Source organism: Oncorhynchus clarkii, chromosome 19, assembly GCF_045791955.1.
Source record: "Oncorhynchus clarkii lewisi isolate Uvic-CL-2024 chromosome 19, UVic_Ocla_1.0, whole genome shotgun sequence".
Taxonomy (NCBI): Eukaryota; Metazoa; Chordata; class Actinopteri; order Salmoniformes; family Salmonidae; genus Oncorhynchus; species Oncorhynchus clarkii.
The window spans coordinates 13,975,627-13,996,864 of NC_092165.1; the positions used below are offsets into that span (position 1 = coordinate 13,975,627).

The window sequence follows — 21,238 nt, forward strand, 5'->3', positions numbered from 1 at the left end:
TGATAATGTGGAGGAGAGAAGGACAGAAAGAGATTTAGAGAGAGATAGAAGGAGAGAGATGGTAAAAGGCTGGTAATATTGGCCTGATAATGTGGAGGAGAGAAGGACAGAAAGAGATGTAGAGAGAGATAGAAGGGTAGAGATGGTGAAAGGCTGGTAATATTGGCCTGATAATGTGGAGGAGAGAAGGATAGAAATAGATGTAGAGAGAGATAGAAGGGGAGAGATGGTGAAAGGCTGGTAATATTGGCCTGATAATGTGGAGGAGAGAAGGATAGAAAGAGATGTAGAGAGAGATAGAAGGGGAGAGATGGTGAAAGGCTGGTAATATTCTGTCCGTTTTGTAGCTACAGAGGAGTGCTGGGAGTGTGAGCTGGATGATTGGTGGTAATAAGGTGTTGATTGGTGGTCTACGGCAAGCAAAGGGACCCAGTTTGTCTCAATCAGGCATATGGGGGTGGTGGTGATTAGAGCATAGAGTCAGGGAGAGGGTGTGTGTGCGTACGTGTGTGTACTTTGGTCTGCCTGGCTAATTATCACTCTTCTATTTCAGGATATGGGCGTCGTTCGCATTGTCTATGTCGCTACTCTCTCCGTCTTGTTGTCTCTGTGGCTGTATGCACATCTCTAACTCACACAAACACTCACTAACACTCTCCTCTCTCTCTCTGTCTTCAGAGTCCGTTATGGAGTGTCCCCACAATTGCCATGGCAACGGCGACTGTCTGTCTGGAACGTGTCATTGCTTCCCAGGGTTCCTTGGGCCTGATTGCTCAAGAGGTAAGGCGCACACATGCGCACACACGCCGTTTGAGAGGAGTAAACCCACTATCACCTCCCGTAATTGTCTGTAGATTGTTGTCCCAGCGAGTACATACAGAAGCCTTGGAGGCATTGATTCAGGCACACAGACTCACATACACTATCATTCACGCTCTCTCTCTCACGCTCTCTCTCTCTTTCTCTTTCTCTCTCTCACACACACACACACACACACACACACACACACACACACACACACACACACACACACACACACACACACACACACACATACATACATATACACACATTGATTCAGGCAGTCAGTACCTCTGCGTCTCTGCCAAGTACTACCTCCATCAAGGAGGCTCTCTCCATCTCCCCTTTCATCACTATAGAACACTGTGTGCTTGGCTGGAGCTAAAACAAAGAGGAAAGGGTCTCACAAGTCATTAGAAAGTATAATGTCCCTCCATCCATCACTATTCATCAGCACTCTGCTTATATTCCCTCCGAATGATACTGAAGAGTTGCTGAAGTGACTTCTGTGTCCCTTTCTGTCTCACTATATAACTCTCTCTTAACCTGGTGATGCCCTGTATATATCTCTCTTAACCTGGTGATGCCCTGTATATATCTCTCTTAACCTGGTGATACCCTGTATATATCTCTCTTAACCTGGTGATACCCTGTATATATCTCTCTTAACCTGGTGACACCCTGTATATATCTCTATTAACCTGGTGATACCCTGTATATATCTTATTAACCTGGTGATACCCTGTATATATATCTTAACCTGGTGATGCCCTGTATATATCTCTCTTAACCTGGTGATACCCTGTATATATCTCTCTTAACCTGGTGATACCCTGTATATATCTCTCTTAACCTGGTGACACCCTGTATATATCTCTCTTAACCTGGTGATGCCCTGTATATATCTCTCTTAACCTGGTGACACCCTGTATATATCTCTATTAACCTGGTGATACCCTGTATATATCTCTCTTAACCTGGTGATACCCTGTATATATCTCTCTTAACCTGGTGATGCCCTGTATATATCTATTAATCTGGTGATACCCTGTATATATCTCTCTTAACCTGGTGACACCCTGTATATATCTCTATTAACCTGGTGATACCCTGTATATATCTCTTAACCTGGTGATGCCCTGTATATATCTCTCTTAACCTGGTGATACCCTGTATATATCTCTCTTAACCTGGTGATGCCCTGTATATATCTATTAATCTGGTGATACCCTGTATATATCTCTCTTAACCTGGTGACACCCTGTATATATCTCTATTAACCTGGTGATACCCTGTATATATCTCTTAACCTGGTGATGCCCTGTATATATCTCTCTTAACCTGGTGATGCCCTGTATATATCTCTCTTAACCTGGTGATGCCCTGTATATATCTATTAACCTGGTGACACCCTGTATATATCTCTCTTAACCTGGTGATACCCTGTATATATCTATTAACCTGGTGATACCCTGTATATATCTCTCTTAACCTGGTGATACCCTGTATATATCTCTCTTAACCTGGTGATACCCTGTATATATCTATTAACCTGGTGACGCCCTGTATATATCTCTCTTAACCTGGTGATACCCTGTATATATCTCTCTTAACCTGGTGATACCCTGTATATATCTCTCTTAACCTGGTGATGCCCTGTATATATCTCTCTTAACCTGGTGATACCCTGTATATATCTATTAACCTGGTGATGCCCTGTATATATCTCTCTTAACCTGGTGATACCCTGTATATATCTCTCTTAACCTGGTGATACCCTGTATATATCTCTCTTAACCTGGTGATGCCCTGTATATATCTCTCTTAACCTGGTGATACCCTGTATATATCTATTAACCTGATGATACTCTGTATATATCTCTCTTAACCTGGTGACACCCTGTATATATCTTATTAACCTGATGATACCCTGTATATATCTCTCTTAACCTGGTGACACCCTGTATATATCTCTCTTAACCTGGTGATACCCTGTATATATCTATTAACCTGGTGATACCCTGTATATATCTCTCTTAACCTGGTGATACCCTGTATATATCTCTCTTAACCTGGTGATACCCTGTATATATCTCTCTTAACCTGGTGATACCCTGTATATATCTCTCTTAACCTGGTGACACCCTGTATATATCTCTCTTAACCTGGTGATGCCCTGTATATATCTCTCTTAACCTGGTGACACCCTGTATATATCTCTATTAACCTGGTGATACCCTGTATATATCTCTCTTAACCTGGTGATACCCTGTATATATCTCTCTTAACCTGGTGATACCCTGTATATATCTATTAACCTGATGATACTCTGTATATATCTCTCTTAACCTGGTGACACCCTGTATATATCTTATTAACCTGATGATACCCTGTATATATCTCTATTAACCTGGTGACACCCTGTATATATCTCTCTTAACCTGGTGATACCCTGTATATATCTATTAACCTGGTGATACCCTGTATATATCTCTCTTAACCTGGTGATACCCTGTATATATCTCTCTTAACCTGGTGATACCCTGTATATATCTATTAACCTGGTGATGCCCTGTATATATCTCTCTTAACCTGGTGATACCCTGTATATATCTCTCTTAACCTGGTGATACCCTGTATATATCTATTAACCTGATGATACTCTGTATATATCTCTCTTAACCTGGTGACACCCTGTATATATCTTATTAACCTGATGATACCCTGTATATATCTCTCTTAACCTGGTGACACCCTGTATATATCTTATTAACCTGGTGATACCCTGTATATATCTCTCTTAACCTGGTGATACCCTGTATATATCTCTCTTAACCTGGTGATACCCTGTATATATCTTATTAACCTGGTGATACCCTGTATATATCTTATTAACCTGGTGATACCCTGTATATATCTCTCTTAACCTGGTGACACCCTGTATATATCTTGTTAACCTGGTGACACCCTGTACATATCTTATTAACCTGGGGAGATACCCTGTATATATCTTATTAACCTGGTGACACCCTGTATATATCTTGTTAACCTGGTGACACCCTGTACATATCTTATTAACCTGGTGATACCCTGTATATATCTTATTAACCTGGTGACACCCTGTATATATCTCTCTTAACCTGGTGATACCCAGTATATATCTCTCTTAACCTGGTGATACCCTGTATATATCTCTATTAACCTGGTGATACCCTATATATATCTCCATGAACCTGGTGATACCCTGTATATGGCTCCATTAACCTAGTGATATCCTGTATATATCTCTCTGTTAACCTGGTGATACCCTGTATTTGGCTCCATTAACCTAGTGATACCCTGTATTTGGCTCCATTAACCTAGTAATACCCTGTATATGGCTCCATTAACCTAGTGATACTCTGTATATATCTCTCTATTAACCTGGTGATACCCTGTATTTGGCTCCATTAACCTAGTGATACCCTGTTTATGGCTCCATTAACCTAGTGATACCCTGTATATATCTTATTAACCTGGTGATACCCTGTATTTGGCTCCATTAACCTAGTGATACCCTGTTTATGGCTCCATTAACCTAGTGATACCCTGTATATATCTTATTAACCTGGTGATACCCTGTATATGGCTCCATTAACCTAGTGATACCCTGTATATGACTCCATTAACCTAGTGATGCCCTGTATATGGCTCCATTAACCTAGTGATACCCTGTATATGGCTCCATTAACCTGGTGACCTCATGTATATGCATTATTTTACTCCAACAAAAAAACATGTATTTACAATATTGCAAAATCTTTTAAATGGAACATCTATCTCATGAGACTATGTTGCCATGCATGTGTGAGTGTGCACACTGTATTATGTGTATGCTCGTGTGTGTATTTATGCACATACACACTGTATATACCAACATCGTCCCTCTGTGTCCCATTGCAGCTTCGTGCCCCGTGCTGTGCAGTGGTAACGGCCAGTACTCCAGAGGTCGCTGCCTGTGCTTCAGTGGCTGGAAGGGGACCGAGTGTGACGTGCCCAGCAACCAGTGCATAGACATCCACTGTGGGGGACACGGCATCTGTATCATGGGCGTCTGTGCCTGCAACACCGGATACAAGGGAGACAACTGTGAAGAAGGTAAGAGATCAGTCCTGTTAAGAGGGATCTTTTGATTTACACGGTCCTTTTCCTTCTCTCCTCGGTGTGTGTGTGTGTTCAGGCACATTCCCTTCCCCTCTTCCTTCCTTGTCAGCCAGTCAGTGTGTGATTGCTCAGCATTCACCCTCATAATCGTTACCGCCAGCCAATAGTTCAGTATTACAGAAACAATTGCTACTCTCTACTTCACAGAGCAAATAATTACATTGCTGTCCCCATCGATGCGTGGCCTGTGACACACACACTGACTCGCTCTCACACACTCACGCACACATGCACCACACACACACACTGACAGAGAATGGAGAATATTAGATTAGCTAAATTATCCTGGCATGTACCTGCTACGCTAGCCTACAAAACAACCCATCAGAAGGCTAGCTCTGTCTGTACATTAGATCCAATTATTTCACTTCCCTATGGGAGAAAATCTCATCTTCGCTGCTCAGTAAAATGTATCTCTGCCAACCTCCTATTGACACACACACACACACACACCACAAACCGACGCTAATGCAATTAGTTTGCAGTGAATGTTATTGTGAGGTCTGTGACCCTGTCAGTAGTCAATGGACAGATTAAGATCCATCATCACTGAGACAGCAGAGGGAAGTAACTGCAGCTCAACAAGCATCAGCTCCAGGCAACTTGCTGGGAATCAACAGACAAACCAAATCACATTTTATTTGTCACATGCGCACAATACAACAGGTGAGGATCTGGGGACCCATGCCAAATGTTTTTAGTCTCCTGAGGGGGAAAATATGTTGTCGTGCCCTCTTCACAACTGTCTTGGTGTGTTTGGACCATAATAGTTTGTTGGTGATGTAGATAACAAGGAGCTTGAAACTCTCGACCTGCCTGTAATGGGGGCCTGTTTAGCCCTCCTTTTCCTATAGTCCACAATCAGCACCTTTGTCTTGCTCACATTGAGGTTGAGGTTGTTGTCTCATCGTTGTCGGTGATCAGGCCTCCCACTGTTGTGTCATCAGCAAACTTAATGATGGTGTTGGAGTTGTACCTTGCCACGCAGTCGTGGGTGAACAGGGAGTACAAGAGGGAACTAAGCACGCACCCCTGAGGGGCTCCAGTGTTGAGGATCAGCGTGGCAGATGTGTTGTTGCCTACCCTTACCACCTGGGGGAGGCCTGTCAGGAAGTCCAGGATCCAGTTGCAGAGGGAGGTGTTTAGTCCAAGGGTCCTTAGCTTAGTGAGTACTATAGTGTTGAACGCTGAGCTGTAGACACTCACAAACTCAAAGATGGTATACATGTAACAGTATAGCTTCCGTCCCTCTCCTCGCCCCTACCTGGGCTCAAACCAGGGACCCTCTGCACACAACAGCCACACTCAAAGCGTCGTTACCCATCGCTCCACAAACGCCACGGCCCTTGCAGAGCAAAGGGAACAACTACTTCAAGGTCTCAGAGCGAGTGACGTCACCGATTGAAACGCTATTAGCGTGCACCACCGCTAACTATCGAACCATTTCACATCGGTTATACTCACCCTCCTTTTGACCTCCTCCTTTTCCGCAGCAACCAGTAATCCGGGTCAACAGCATCAATGTCACAGTTTAGCTTCCGTCCCTCTCCTCGCCCCTACCTGGGCTCGAACCAGGGACCCTCTGCACACATCGACAACAGCCACCCTCGACGCATCGTTACCCATCGCGCCATAAAAGCCGCGGCCCTTGCAGAGCAAGGGGAACGACTACTTCAAGGTCTCAGAGCGAGTGACGTCACCGATTGAAACGCTATTAGTGCGCACCACCGCTAACTAGCTAGCCATTTCACATCGGTTACATACACACACCGACACACACACAAACACAATTCCTCTGTTCCACAGTGAGTGTTTGTGTACTGTATGTTTACATTTGCTCTGTGCAACAATCCAAAGTGACAGCAGTTGGTTGGGAATTGATTGCAACAAATCAACCTCTCTCTCCTTCCCCTCCTCCCTCCAGTGGACTGCCTGGACCCTGGCTGTTCGGCCCATGGTGTGTGTATCCATGGGGAGTGCCACTGTAGCCCGGGCTGGGGGGGAACCAACTGTGAGACCCTCAAGACCATGTGCCCCGACCAGTGCTCCGGCCACGGCACCTACCAAAGCGAAAGCGGCACCTGCACCTGCGACACCAACTGGACCGGCCCCGACTGCTCTGTCGGTACGTTGTTGGTGTGAGCACGTTGTTTGAACTTTGGTAAAGGTTATTAGTTGTTAGCATGGTAGCCTTCACTCAGAAGTACTACATTTTTGGTACGTTATTAGCACATTAGCATGCTAGCCTCAAATTAATTCAGCAGTATTACATTTGGTATGTTGTTAGCACATTAGCATGTTAGCGTCTCATTAACTCAGCAGTACTACATTTGGTACATTGTTAGCACATTAGCATGCTAACCTCAAATTAACTCAGCACTATTACATTTGGTACATTTGGTATGTTGTTAGCACATTAGCATGTTAGCATCTCATTAACTCATTAACTCATTAACTTGTTTGAACATTAGCATGCTAGCCTGTAATTTGTTAGCTACTACTCATTCACTACGTGGAGATAGCTGGATGTCTAGTAAAGATGTCATTCACATTCACAGAGCTTCTCTCACACAGTTGTGCCATGGCCTTCCCATCTACAGTGGGGCAAAAAAGTATTTAGTCAGCCACCAATTGTGCAAGTTCTCCCACTTCTTCTTTAAGAGGCTCCTCTGTCCTCCACTCGTTATCTGTATTAATGGCACCTGTTTGAACTTGTTATCAGTATAAAAGACACCTGTCCACAACCTCAAACAGTCACACTCCAAACTCCACTATGGCCAAGACCAAAGAGCTGTCAAAGGACACCAGAAACAAAATTGTAGACCTGCACCAGGCTGGGAAGACTGAATCTGCAATAGCTAAGCAGCTTGGTTTGAAGAAATCAACTGTGGGAGCAATTATTAGGAAATGGAAGACATACAAGACCACTGATAATCTCCCTCGATCTGGGGCTCCACGCAAGATCTCACCCCGTGGGGTCAAAATGATCACAAGAACGGTGATCAAAAATCCCAGAACCACACGGGGGGACCTAGTGAATGACCTGCAGAGAGCTGGGACTAAAGTAACAAAGCCTACCATCAGTAACACACTACGCCGCCAGGGACTCAAATCCTGCAGTGCCAGACGTGTCCCCCTTCTTAAGCCAGTACATGTCGAGGCCCGTCTGAAGTTTGCTAGAGAGCATTTGTATGATCCAGAATTGGGAGAATTATGGGACCAATGAATGGGGCCATGTATCGTGAGATTTTGAGTGAAAACCTCCTTCCATCAGCAGGGCATTGAAAATGAAACGTGGCTGGGTCTTTCAGTATGACAATGATCCCAAACACACCGCCCGGGCAACGAAGGAGTGGCTTCGTAAGAAGCATTTCAAGGTCCTGGAGTGGCCTAGCCAGTCTCCAGATCTCAACCCCATAGAAAATCTTTGGAGGGAGTTGAACGTCCGTGTTGCCCAGCAACAGCCCCAAAACATCACTGCTCTAGAGGAGATCTGCATGGAGGAATGGGCCAAAATACCAGCAACAGTGTGTGAAAACCTTGTGAAGACTTACAAAAAAGTAAGTAATGACCTCTGTCATTGCCAACAAAGGGTATATAACAAAGTATTGAGAAACTTTTGTTATTGACCAAATACTTATTTTCCACCATAATTTGCAAATAAATTCATAAAAAATCCTACAATGTGATTTTTCCGGATTTTTTTTCTCATTTTGTCTGTCATAGTTGAAGTGTACCTATGATGAAAATTACCCGCCTCTCTCATCTTTTTAAGTGGGAGAACTTGCACAATTGGTGGCTGACTAAATACTTTTTTGCCCCACTGTATATTCTTTGTACTGTATTGCTCTCTCTTTCATTCTTTATCTCTCTCTTTTCACTGCTGCTTTGTTGACTAATGCTGTTATAAAGGCCGCAGTGTGATTTTTATATTAACTGGGCTTAGAGAGGAGAGATCACATCGATCTGATCCATTTTTCATTTGAGAGAAAGCTGTGTTTATTTGCCTCTAACACACTGGCTCAGCCAGCAAAGAGAAGGACGGATGGAGGGAGAGCAAGGGCCGGGGGTTTGTTAATTACACCGAGTTTAAATTAAATAAGACTGCACTGCTAATTACTAGAGAACAGAGAGGGAGGGATGGAGAGAAGGAGAGAGACTGAGAGACAGAGAGAGAGAAAGAGAGAGAGAATGGAGGGCAATTCCACACCAGGACAGTTTGAAAATATTGATTTGTTCTGGTGGTTCTCATAGAAACTTCATTGGGAGGACGGATGTTTGACATTTCTCCCACTTTTTTTGTTTGTTTTTAAATCAGGAGGAAGTGGAAATTTGAGTCCATTTTTAGACCTATACATGCGTTGTGTAAGACCGTATGATCTGTGAACCGTGCATGATACACACAACATCTTGGTGTCATTATACTCCTTATAGTGGAGATTCTGATATGAAAAATAGAAAATATAGAAATATTTATATGTCAAAAGTACCCTTTTTTATCTTGTTCATTTCAATAGGTATTGCTTGGAACAATATGCTCTACACATGCATCGACTTTCCAGAGTGGGCGGAGTGATTCACACATTATTCTTTTTAAAGATAATAATGTCAAAAGCATGTCAAACATCCTTCCTCGCAATGAAATTTCTATGTGAGAATTGACCTAAATTCTCGCACTTTCTATCGGAGGTAACCTAAATATTTTTGCGGCTGTCCGCGATGACCTTCAGACAGACGTGACCAGAGCCTCAGTCTGGTCACCCCTCCAGGCCGCTCGCTCCCTCCCTCCCTCCTCCCTGCTTCAGACAGCGCCCGCCACGTCTCGCACATACATACCCATACACACACCGCCCCAGCGACACGGCGATGACAGTGACGAACAGCGCCACTTCCTGACACACAACACACTCTCTCTCACAAACACACACCGGTAATGGCAGCTCGCCACGGGCAGCGGCGGCCCACACTGAGCGAAGCCCCTCCAGGGGGCTGATGGAACTTTAGAGACCGAGAAAGACTGAGCGGTCGGGGGTCTGTTGGTCTTGTGGTCTTACCTGGAATGACTCAGAGAGGAACCTCTTGGTCTTCTAGCCACTGACTGATAGCTTGTCTAAGAGAACACCGCTCAATCAATGTCTTCTATCTAGCCACTGACTTCAACCGGAATTGCTTCTCTTAGCCACTGTCTGATAGCAATGGTCCTACGGTCGATTATTTGTCCCTGCCTGCAAAGAGTCCAAGAAGTGGCAACATTTCAGATGCTGTTATTCCTATACTCATGCTATAGCACTGTAGTTAACATTGTATGAGGATTTTCTTGCAACGCCAGGGTTGTGGGTTCGATTCCCCCGTGGGAACCAGTACGAAAGTGAGTGCACTCACTTCTGTGAGTCGCTCTGGATAAAAGCGTCTGCTAAATGACAAAAATGTCAAGTGTTGAGTGTCTCTCTTATATTTTGTGCAAGCAACAATTCCTTCAAACACCTCTCCCCTCAGTTTATATTTCAAGGTCGTATCAATAAAGGCGTTCCTGTCTTCTTCTTAACCGCAACAAAAAAGAATGGAAAACAAGTGTCACTTCAACTCAGAGCTAAAAGTGATAGGTGGAATTTTAACGCGCACTTCTGGTTCAAATGGTCTAAACTCTGAAGAACAGAACAGAGACAAAAACAGTTCCATCTCAACTGACAACATTCCATCAGTCGGGAGTCTGTACCAAACAAGCCTAGATTGTGTGCAGGCGTCCATCTATGGGCCCAGGATTGATTTATCTGTGGTTGTTTGGTTTGGTCGTTCTGGTTCAGGCACAGTGGGAATCCTTGTGTCTGGCTAACAGTGTCTCCCCATCCTCTACCCTTATTCTATTCTAACCCTGTCTGAGGTGAAGTTCAATATGTCTATTCTCATAGACTGAACTGTTCATACTCAATGATCACACCTCTGCCCCCCCCCCCCCCCCACTCGCACGCATACACACACACACCCCATATTACACCAACACCCACCACAGGACCACGCACCCCCACCACTGTGCCCCACCCAGGAACATTCAAAACCTCCCAGACTCTTCATCCGTGTCACGGGGGACAGACGTGTCAGGGTAGCAAGGTGTTATTTGAGAAATACCAGGCTGACAACCATATCCACCCGAACCCCACCCCACCCGCTGACCATAGTGGAAGCATTGTGCCAACGGAGACCCTGCCTGGCTACAGTTGATACAGAGAAAGATGAAACCTTATGTCTGTTTTGTTTGTTATGAATGAATGTGTTTCTACAAAGTGGGTGACGATACTTTGCACAGTGGACGCTCCTAGCACACACAGATAACTAGCTAGCGATTACACATCATTACACACTGACGCTAACATTTCCTCCTTTGTGTGTGTGTGTGTGTGTGTGTGTGTGTGTGTGTGTGTGTGTGTGTGTGTGTGCGTGCGTGCGTGCGTGTACAGAGGTGTGTGTGGTGGACTGCGGCCCCCACGGCGTGTGTTTCGGGGGCAGCTGTCGTTGCGAGGAGGGCTGGACGGGTACGGTCTGTGACCAGAAGGCCTGCCACCCCATGTGCACTAAGAATGGAGTCTGCAAGGAGGGCAAGTGTGAGTGCAACCAGGGCTGGACCGGAGAGCACTGCAACATCGGTAGGTCTACTGAAGAATACACACTCCTACAGTGGACATACACATGAATACATCATATGGGTCGACGATTAAAGACATTGTTACAAGGAAACACACACGTTTTCACACACGTTTTCTCTCACACACACAAACACCAATCACACACACTCCTCTACCTCTGAAGCTGTCTGTCCATCCATGATTCCCCCAGCTCTCACACCACGGAGGACTCCAACTTGCGGGTCTATATGGCTTTGAACAGCCAGCTGAAGTAGCATCTGATCCCAGTCTCCTCTTTCCTCTCAAACCTCTCCATCCCTCTCTTTACCAGGGCCTGGCTAACTCCCTCCCACTCTCCATCCCTCTCTTTACCAGGGCCTGGCTAACTCCCTCCCACTCTCCATCCCTCTCTTTACAAGGGCCTGGCCAACTCCCTCCCACTCTGCAGCCTGCTCTTTGTAGTCACTCACGTGATCTGGGGCGCTGCTGACCTTTAACCTCTATCAAAACACTTACATTTACTGTCGTTAAGGCAGTGTGGAGAAGATAGACTGTGTGTGTCCTGTTCCAAGCTCTCCGTCTTAACAAGAGGGTACAGAGCAGGGTTGTAAATGCCTGGCGCGTTGTTGTTTAGCTTTTAAGCCGGGTGTGAAACAAACACCAAACACTGAAACAGGCCAAAGCCTCCTCTATACGATGCAAAGATACGAGCCCTAAAGAGAACTGAGAAATCATGTTTGGTTAATTGTTTCCCTCTCAACCCCTACATCACAAAACCTACTCAATTGTTATCAAGCAAATCTTGTTTTGTCGGCTGATTCCCTGATATGAAGTCGATTGCGGAGCAGAATGCATGTTCTCTCCTCACACACACAGAACCCGTGTTCTGTTCTGCCTCGATCTCTGCAGCACAAACTCAGCAGGGGTGCGTTTTGAGGCGTCGTTCCGCTTCACTCAATTGGTCAACATTGTGGAGCGGATGTCCCCATTGTGGCTGGCCGTCTTTATTAGGTTCTGGTCCGTTATTCAAACGAAAAATCAGATGAATTAGCCAGAGTTAGAGTTTAGCATGGTGTCCCCCACTCATTTAGTGGTCGAGTTAGAGTTTAGCGTGGTGTCCCCCACTCATTTAGTGGTCGAGTTAGAGTTTAGCGTGGTGTCCCCCACTCATTTAGTGGTCGAGTTAGAGTTTAGCGTGGTGTCCCCCACTCATTTAGCGGTCGAGTTAGAGTTTAGCGTGGTGTCCCCCACTCATTTAGCGGTCTACTTAGAGTTTAGCATGGTGTCCCCCACTCATTTAGCGGTCGAGTTAGAGTTTAGCATGGTGTCCCCCACTCATTTAGCGGTCAAGTTAGAGTTTAGCATGGTGTCCCCCACTCAGTTTAGCATGGTGTCCCCCACTCATTTAGCGGTCGAGTTAGAGTTTAGCGTGGTGTCCCCCACTCATTTAGCGGTCGAGTTAGAGTTTAGCGTGGTGTCCCCCACTCATTTAGCGGTCGAGTTAGAGTTTAGCGTGGTGTCCCCCACTCATTTAGCGGTCGAGTTAGAGTTTAGCGTGGTGTCCCCCACTTATTTAGCGGTCGAGTTAGAGTTTAGCGTGGTGTCCCCCACTCATTTAGCGGTCGAGTTAGAGTTTAGCGTGGTGTCCCCCACTCATTTAGCGGTCGAGTTAGAGTTTAGCGTGGTGTCCCCCACTCATTTAGCGGTCAAGTTAGAGTTAAGGAGCCCGCATACTAGGGTGGGTTTTCTCCTAGCAGAACTCAGCAATATTAATGTTTGTCCCTATTGAGACACCATAGTAACAACATACCCAGTAAGACTTCCTCAAAATACTCCTACTTAATATATGATTAATCAAAAACTCTGTAATGAATTTTGACGGATTTGCAGAGGAAGTCTTCGTCGCGCATTATTTCTCAAGTGAAAAATGTGCGTGTTAACTAGTCATCTCTCATTTTTTTTTTTTTTTTTTTACCCCTTTTTCTCCCCAATTTCGTGGTATCCAATTGTTGTAGTAGCTACTATCTTGTCTCATCGCTACACAACCCAACCAAGCCGCACTGCATCTTAACACAGCGCGCCTCCAACCCGGAAGCCAGCCGCACCAATGTGTCGGAGGAAACACCGTGCACCTGGCAACCTTGGTTAGCGCGCACTGTGCCCGGCCCGCCACAGGAGTCGGTGGCGATGAGACAAGGACATCCCTACCGGCCAAGCCCTCCCTAACCCGGACGACGCTAGGCCAATTGTGCGTCGCACCACGGACCTCCCGGTCGCGGCCGGTTACGACAGAGCCTGGGCGCGAACCCAGGGACTCTGATGGCACAGCTGGCGCTGCAGTACAGCGCCCTTAACCACTGTGCCACCCGGGAGGCCCCAACTAGTCATCTCTCATTGAATGACAATCCCTTCCTACTAGGAGTAGTACTGTTGACCAATCACCGGCGAAGGGGCGTAGACTTCGGCTACCGAACTTGGACTTGCCTCTCAAGCAAAAATGTTGTGTGCGTGAACAGCCGGGAAAAAAAGCTGCCGAACACCAAAACAAACAAAAAGTCGTGATTTTGTCATAATATATGTGCAAACTGTTTTGACTGGGAAGCATGCGACAGGCATGGTGACAGGCATGGTGACAGGCTTAGTGACAGGCATGGTGTACCCCAGCGGTGTGTTTTCAGGTTTCGTGACACTCTCTGCACACACACATAAAAAATGTGAGCGCACACACACACACTGACTCACTCTACTCATCATCATATAGTTCATTTCTTCTGTGTCAATAATGTGTGTCTGATTAGCTCTGGCCCTATGAAGGAAGCACCTACAGCTGCCTAATTCCCCTGAAAATAACACCTTTTGGCTCATTATTAGTCTTCAGACACTCTTTCTTAGCATTCAGACACCAAAATACAAAGGCAGGATGCTCCTTGAAGCCCTAGTCTGAAACTGACACCCTGCAGGGGTTGGCTGGGACGTGAGTCAGTGTCCTTAAAAGTTCCACCTCTCTGTCCTTGAGATGTTCTCTCCTGTTTCAGAGTAGCGCGTCAGAGGTGGTGAGGGCCACCGTGCATCATTTGTGTCTGCTGAAGGTAAAGATAAAGACGTTAGCAAGAGAATGACTTCCTCCAAAAGGGGAAGGGACGTCAACCAGGATAGAACAGGAGAACATTCTAGACTGTTTAGTACGGGACGGATCCCACTGCTGCCACCCCGCTCTGACCCTGGACAGTCTCACCGCATTGCCTCGTACACAATCACAGTACAACCCCCCCCCCAAAACAAATACCATACAGTATGTCCTTATCCAATCGCTTATTCACAACAACTCAAACAAAGAGTGTATAGTGTAATGTTCAGTCAACACTGATTTGCATTACCATATCCTCACGCTGTCTCAGTAGAACACCAGTTGAGACAGTCTATTACAGTGGCAAGAAAAAGTATGTGAACCCATTGGAATTACCTGGATTTCTGCATACATTGGTCATCAAGTTTGATCTGATCATCGTCTAAGACACACATAGTGTGTTGTTGTCTATATTGAATACATAATTTAAACATTCACAGTGTAGGTTGGGAAAAGTATGTGAACCCCTAGGCTAATGACTTCTCCAAAAGCTAATTGGAGTCAGGAGTCAACTAACCTGGAGTCAATGATCAATGAGGCGAGATTGGAGATGTTGGTTAGAGCTGCCTTGCCCTATAAACTCAACATTTGAGTTTGCTATTCACAAGAAGCATTGCCTGATGTGAACCATGCCTCAAACAAAGAGATCTCAGAAGACCCAAGATTCTGAATTAACTTGCATTAAGCTGGAAAGGGTTACAAAAGTATCTCTAAAAGCCTTGATGTTCATCAGTCCACGTTAAGATAAATTGTCTAGAAATGGAGAAAGTTCACTGTTGCTACTCTGTTGCTACTCTCCCTCTTGACTGCAAGAGCACAGCGCAGAATGCTCAATGAGGTTAAGAAGAATCCTACAGTCAGCTAAATACAGAAATCTCTGGAACATGCTAACATCTCTGTTGACGAGTCTACGATACGTAAAACACTAAACAAGAATGGTGTTCATGGGATGACACCACAGAAGAAGCCAAAAAAAACATTGCTGCATGTCTGAAGTTTGCAAAAGTGCACCTGGATGTTCCACAGCGCTACTGGCAAAATATTCTGTGGACAGATGAAACTACAGTTGAGTTGTTTGGAAGGAACACGACACTATGTGTGGAGAAAAAATGTCACAGCACACCAACACCAAAACCTCATCCCAACTGTAAAGTATGGTGGAGGAAGCATCATGGTTTGGGGCTGCTTTGCTGCCTCAGGGCCTGGACAGCTTGCTATCATCAATGGAAAAATGAATTCCCAAGTTTATCAAGACATTTTGCAGGATAATGTTAGGCTTTCTGTCCACCAATTGAAGCTCAACAGAAGTTAGGTGATGCAACAGGACAACGACCCAAAACTCAGCAGTAAATCAACAACAGAATGGCGTCAACAGAAGAAAATACGCCTTCTGGAGTGGCCCAGTCAGAGTCCTGATCTCAACCCGATTGAGATGCTGTGGCATGACCTCAAGAGAGCAGTTCACACCAGACATCCCAAGAATATTGCTGAACTGAAACAGTTTTGTCAAGAGGAATGGTCCAAAATTCCACCTGACTGTTGTGCAGGTCTGATCCGCAACCACAGAAAATGTTTGGTTGAGGTTATTGCTGCCAAAGGAGGGTCAACCAGTTATTAAATCCAAGGGTTCACATACTTTTCCCACCCTGCACTGTGAATGTTTACACAGTGTGTTCAATAAACACATGAAAACGTATAATTGTTTGTGTGTTATTAGTTTCAGCGGACTGTGTTTGTCTGTTGTTGATGAAGATCCGAGTTTTATGACCAATTCATTCAGAAATCCAGGTACTTTTTCTTGCCACTGTATATGCAGTGGAACTACAGTGCAGCATTCAGACTTATTGAGCGTTAGGAGGCAGTGACGTTTAGCTACTCCTTCATTACTTGTCTGCTACAGACATCCCCCTCTTCCCCCATAGCAAATGCTGAATGAGAGAAGAGAAGAACGCAGTAGTTATTAAGTTGTCTTCTTTTCCCCTCCGAGACATGCGATCGTGAATAAATGACGAGTGAGAAAGTTCCAGAAGATCAAAAGATCATACCCTCAAGACATGCTAACCTCTCACTGTTACCAATACCGGGGGACGTTAGCATGTCTTGGGGGTATGATCTTTTGAACTTCTGGAACTTTCTCACTCGTCGTTATTCACGATCGCGTGTCTCATGATATATTCCACATTGATTTAGAAGTGTTTAGAAACATGTTCTATTCGTATTGATTTAGAAGTGTTTAGAAACATGTTCTATTCTTATTGATTTAGAAGTGTTTAGAAACATGCTCTATTCTTATTGATTTAGAAGTGTTTAGAAACATGTTCTATTCTTATTGATTTAGAAGTGTTTAGAAACATGTTCTATTCGTATTGATTTAGAAGTGTTTAGAAACATGTTCTATTCGTATTGATTTAGAAGTGTTTAGAAACATGTTCTATTCGTATTGATTTAGAAGTGTTTAGAAACATGTTCTATTCTTATTTTACAATCAAAGTGACTCCAAAACGACACAATACATTATTTACCATTCATTTCTATTGGACACAAAATAATCTGAAACACAACCAAAACAAATAACAGATGCATCCAACAAGTTTGTAGAGTCACAAGCTTGATGTAGTCGTTGCGTGCTGGGGGTGTCAATACCTTTGACCCCTACCCTTTTGAGATATTACTTATTAAACAAAATGTTTTTCTCTGAGTAATTGTATTAGTATAAAATAATCTCCCCATTTTTTTTTGCATACAATATAGCTCACTATTTGACTGATTTATTTTCTACAGTCGTTAATGCCCATATTTATCGAGGGTGTCAATCATTTCAGGCTCCACTCTATCTCTTTCTCTCTCTGTCATTGTCTGACACAAGGTGGCTTGATGCATCTCCATTTTGAGTGGCTTTAAGGAAGTAGTCCAACGTTCATTTCTACTCAGCCTATTGCTTTTCCATACAAAACACAGTGATGGTCACTGTGTCGTGTGTGTGATTGGTAGTGGTAAAATAGTGTCCTTGATTTTACTCTAATGTCCCTGCTTGCAAAATGCAGCAAATGAATTGATGTCTCTGAGACGTGGAAGTATCCTTCTTTAATAGAAAACAACTTAAATTGGCTGAAATCGTTTGTGCTACCTTGGAAATAAATGATGTCCAGTTTATGTAAGTTTGCTAAGAATTTTGCAGCAACAAACCGATAACAATGTCTTCCCTTGACGATTTGAGTTACAGTGAACAGACTGAATCATCGATGTGTTTGTATAACAATCATGTCCAATAACCAAGATCTCATATGATCTTTTATTATCATCGTTCCAAAATACTCTTCTGCAGAGGATAGAAAAGTACATTTTTATGGACTTGCACAATGCTCCTCGTTCCTTCTGGAGCATTGTACAATGCTCCTCGTTAGGTTTTGTTAAGAGAGCCACAGGTTCTTCTTCTTCTGCTTCTTCTGCTTATTATTATTATTATTATTATTACTGCTTCTGAATACCTCATCAGTAGGGTTGTCTCCTTCAGTCACACTGAGGACGTGTCCCAAATCACTCCTATAGGGCGCTGGTCAGAAGTAGTGCACTGTGTAGGGAATAGGGTGCCATAAGTGACGGAGACTGATTTTAAAGTAGCGTATGGAATATTGTTAAAATATTGTTGCGTGTGCATGTGGGTGCGTGTGTGTGTGTTCTGAGAAGTGCAGCTGAGTGTATTAGTTGAGAACCAGGAAACTGCAGACTTACTGCCCCAAGGTTTCTCCAGCACTCCAGCTCCAGAACCCCATCCCAGGCTCCCTGTTCTCCCCCTCTGCCCTTCCTCTCCTGGGGCAGTCATCCCTCCCCCCCCCCCCCCCTCACATCTCTCCATCGCCCAGAATAGCACTGCAGAGCCAGCAATATCTCACCCGGCACCACCAGACGTGCCTCCACACACACAGACACACATACTGTACACACATTCATGCACACACACACTCTCCCTCACACACAAACACACTCCCACCAGCTGCAAGTCTGTCTGGTTCTGTTTCTTCCCAGATGGCTGTGTGTCTGGTTCTGTTTCTCCCCAGATGTCTGTGTGTCTGGCTCTGTTTCTCCCCAGATGTATGTGTGTCTGGTTCTGTTTCTCCCCAGATGGCTGTGTGTCTGGTTCTGTTTCTTCCCAGATGGCTGTGTGTCTGGTTCTGTTTCTCCCCAGATGGCTGTGTGTCTGGTTCTGTTTCTTCCCAGATGGCTGTGTGTCTGGTTCTGTTTCTTCCCAGATGTCTGTGTGTCTGGTTCTGTTTCTCCCCAGATGTCTGTGTGTCTGGTTCTGTTTCTCCCCAGATGTCTGTGTGTCTGGTTCTGTTTCTCCCCAGATGTCTGTGTGCCTGGTTCTGTTTCTCCCCAGATGTCTGTTTGCCTCCAGGTCAGTGTAGTGCCTGATGGTTCTTCATTATCATCCAAGGCTGATGCCCGCTAGACAACACACACACACACACACACACACATACACTCCTCTTTCGCTCGCTACAAATTCAAACCATCTACTATTGATATATTCCACTGAAATGAGAGAGCAAAATGATTGGTCTCGGTGTCCATCCTCAACTCCAACTTTAGATTCAGCTACTAGCTACTGTAGCATTTTGTGTATTGATTTGTCTTTTAAAACGCGGGGGAAAAAACTGTTCAAGGTTAGCGTTTCATAAAACACACACACGCAAAACACAGCAGTTTGTAAACTCAATTGTGTAGTTAAAACAGTCAAATTTTATTCACAAAGGCCAAATAATTTCGGTAACTGTGTTCAATAGTTAATTAACGCTGCTACACTCGAGGCTCTGCTTGGGAACTAGGAAGCTCATAATCCCCCTCTCAGTACTGCTGAATGGCTGTTCTGTGTTACCACTGATCTGGCTTCTTTCTTAACGGGCTGGTAGCTCCGTCAGTGTAGCCACATGTGTCACACACTATCGTTATTATACATACATCACTGTGTGTGCGGTTGTGTGTACATGTGTGTGTGTTTGTGTACGTGTGTGTGCACGTGCATGTGTGTGTGTTTGTGTGTATGTGTGTGCGTCTACTATGGACCAGGGAATGAGTGAGGCTCATAGCCTCATAGCTCAGTAATAACCATGTTGGGGATTGATTGGGGGATGGGTGGGTGTAGTGGTTTTTCATTGTCCTCAATGGGTTCTGGAGCACTTTGAGCTATAGCATGATTCAAGTCTAAGAGGAGGCCCCCCTGTTTTTACGGTAGGCTCACCTGGAGCTGAGGGGGTTGTTAAAGGCCCCCAGCGCAGTAAACGTTAATTAAGATCATGTTAAATCAATGGATACATGCCAGAAACCTCTACCCCTGCTCCCTCTCTCTCTCTCTCTCTTTCTCTCTCTCTTCCCCTCTCTCTCTTTCTGCTCTCTCTCCCTCTCTCTCTCTCGCTCTCCCTCTCTCTCTCTCTCTCTCTCTCTCTCTCTCTCTCTCTCTCTCTCTCTTCCCCTCTCTCTCCTTCTGCTCTCTCTCCCTCTCTCTCTCTCTCTCTCTCTCTCTCTCTCTCTCTCTCTCTCTCTCTTTCTTCCCCTCTCTCTCTTTCTGCTCTCTCTCTCTCTCTCTCTCTCCTTCTTCCCCTCTGCTCACTCTCTCTCCTTCTTCTAACCCCTGTGCTCTCTCTCTCTCCGTTCCCCCTCATCTCTCTACCCTCTCTATCCCCCTCTCCTCTCCTCCCTCCATCTCTCCATCTGTACCTCAGGGTGGGGATTGAGTGGGTCTGGACGTTGTGATATATAATTGTTTCCAGATTAATGTCACTTTAATCAGCAGCCGCCGAGAATTGTCCCGACAAATAATGAAGCATTGATGTCTATAAGAGGCTGATTAATTCTGCAGCTTGACCCACAGGCACACACACACACTTGCACACACACACACTGTACATACACACACATATGTACACACACACACACTGTACATACACACACAGATGGACACACACACAGATACATACTGTACATACACACACAGATACATACTGTACATGCACACACAGACGGACACACACACACACACACACACACACACACACACACACACACACACACACACACACACACACACACACACACACACACACACACACACACAGTCCTCCCTGTCCCGATGTGAGTGGAATATGATGGAAGTAAATGAGAAATCTTTAGTGCAATTAGCTGGTAAATTGCTGCCCCTTTGCTCAGGGTTCAGGGATGATTGCTGCTGTTTTCTTAACCCTGACGTTCCATTAGTTCTATTAAGGGATCCTGTTCCACTCTGGGAAAGGGAGAGGATGACGGCCAATCAAGCTGCCACCTGAGCCAGTGTGTGTGTGTGTGTGAGCTAGTGTGAAGTTACATCAAGCATCATCTGAGGGAATTTGTGTGTGTGTTAGTGTGAAGTTACAGCACGCATCATCTAAGGGAATTTGTGTGTGTGTTAGTGTGAAGTTACAGCAAGCATCATCCTAAGATTGTGTAAGCAATT

General features: G+C 44.9%; 1 protein-coding gene across 4 annotated transcripts in view; it reads left to right on the plus strand.

Moving 5' to 3' along the window:
• Nucleotides 1-21,238, plus strand: part of LOC139374734 (teneurin-3) — a 320,057-nt gene that overhangs the window by 225,690 nt on the left and 73,129 nt on the right. For all 4 annotated transcript variants that reach the window (XM_071115855.1, XM_071115856.1, XM_071115857.1 and 1 more), the window contains 4 exons: nt 679-780; nt 4,744-4,938; nt 6,929-7,129; nt 11,460-11,645. In XM_071115855.1, coding sequence (XP_070971956.1) covers nt 679-780; nt 4,744-4,938; nt 6,929-7,129; nt 11,460-11,645 — 684 coding nt within the window. The remainder of the gene's footprint in view (nt 1-678; nt 781-4,743; nt 4,939-6,928; nt 7,130-11,459; nt 11,646-21,238) is intronic.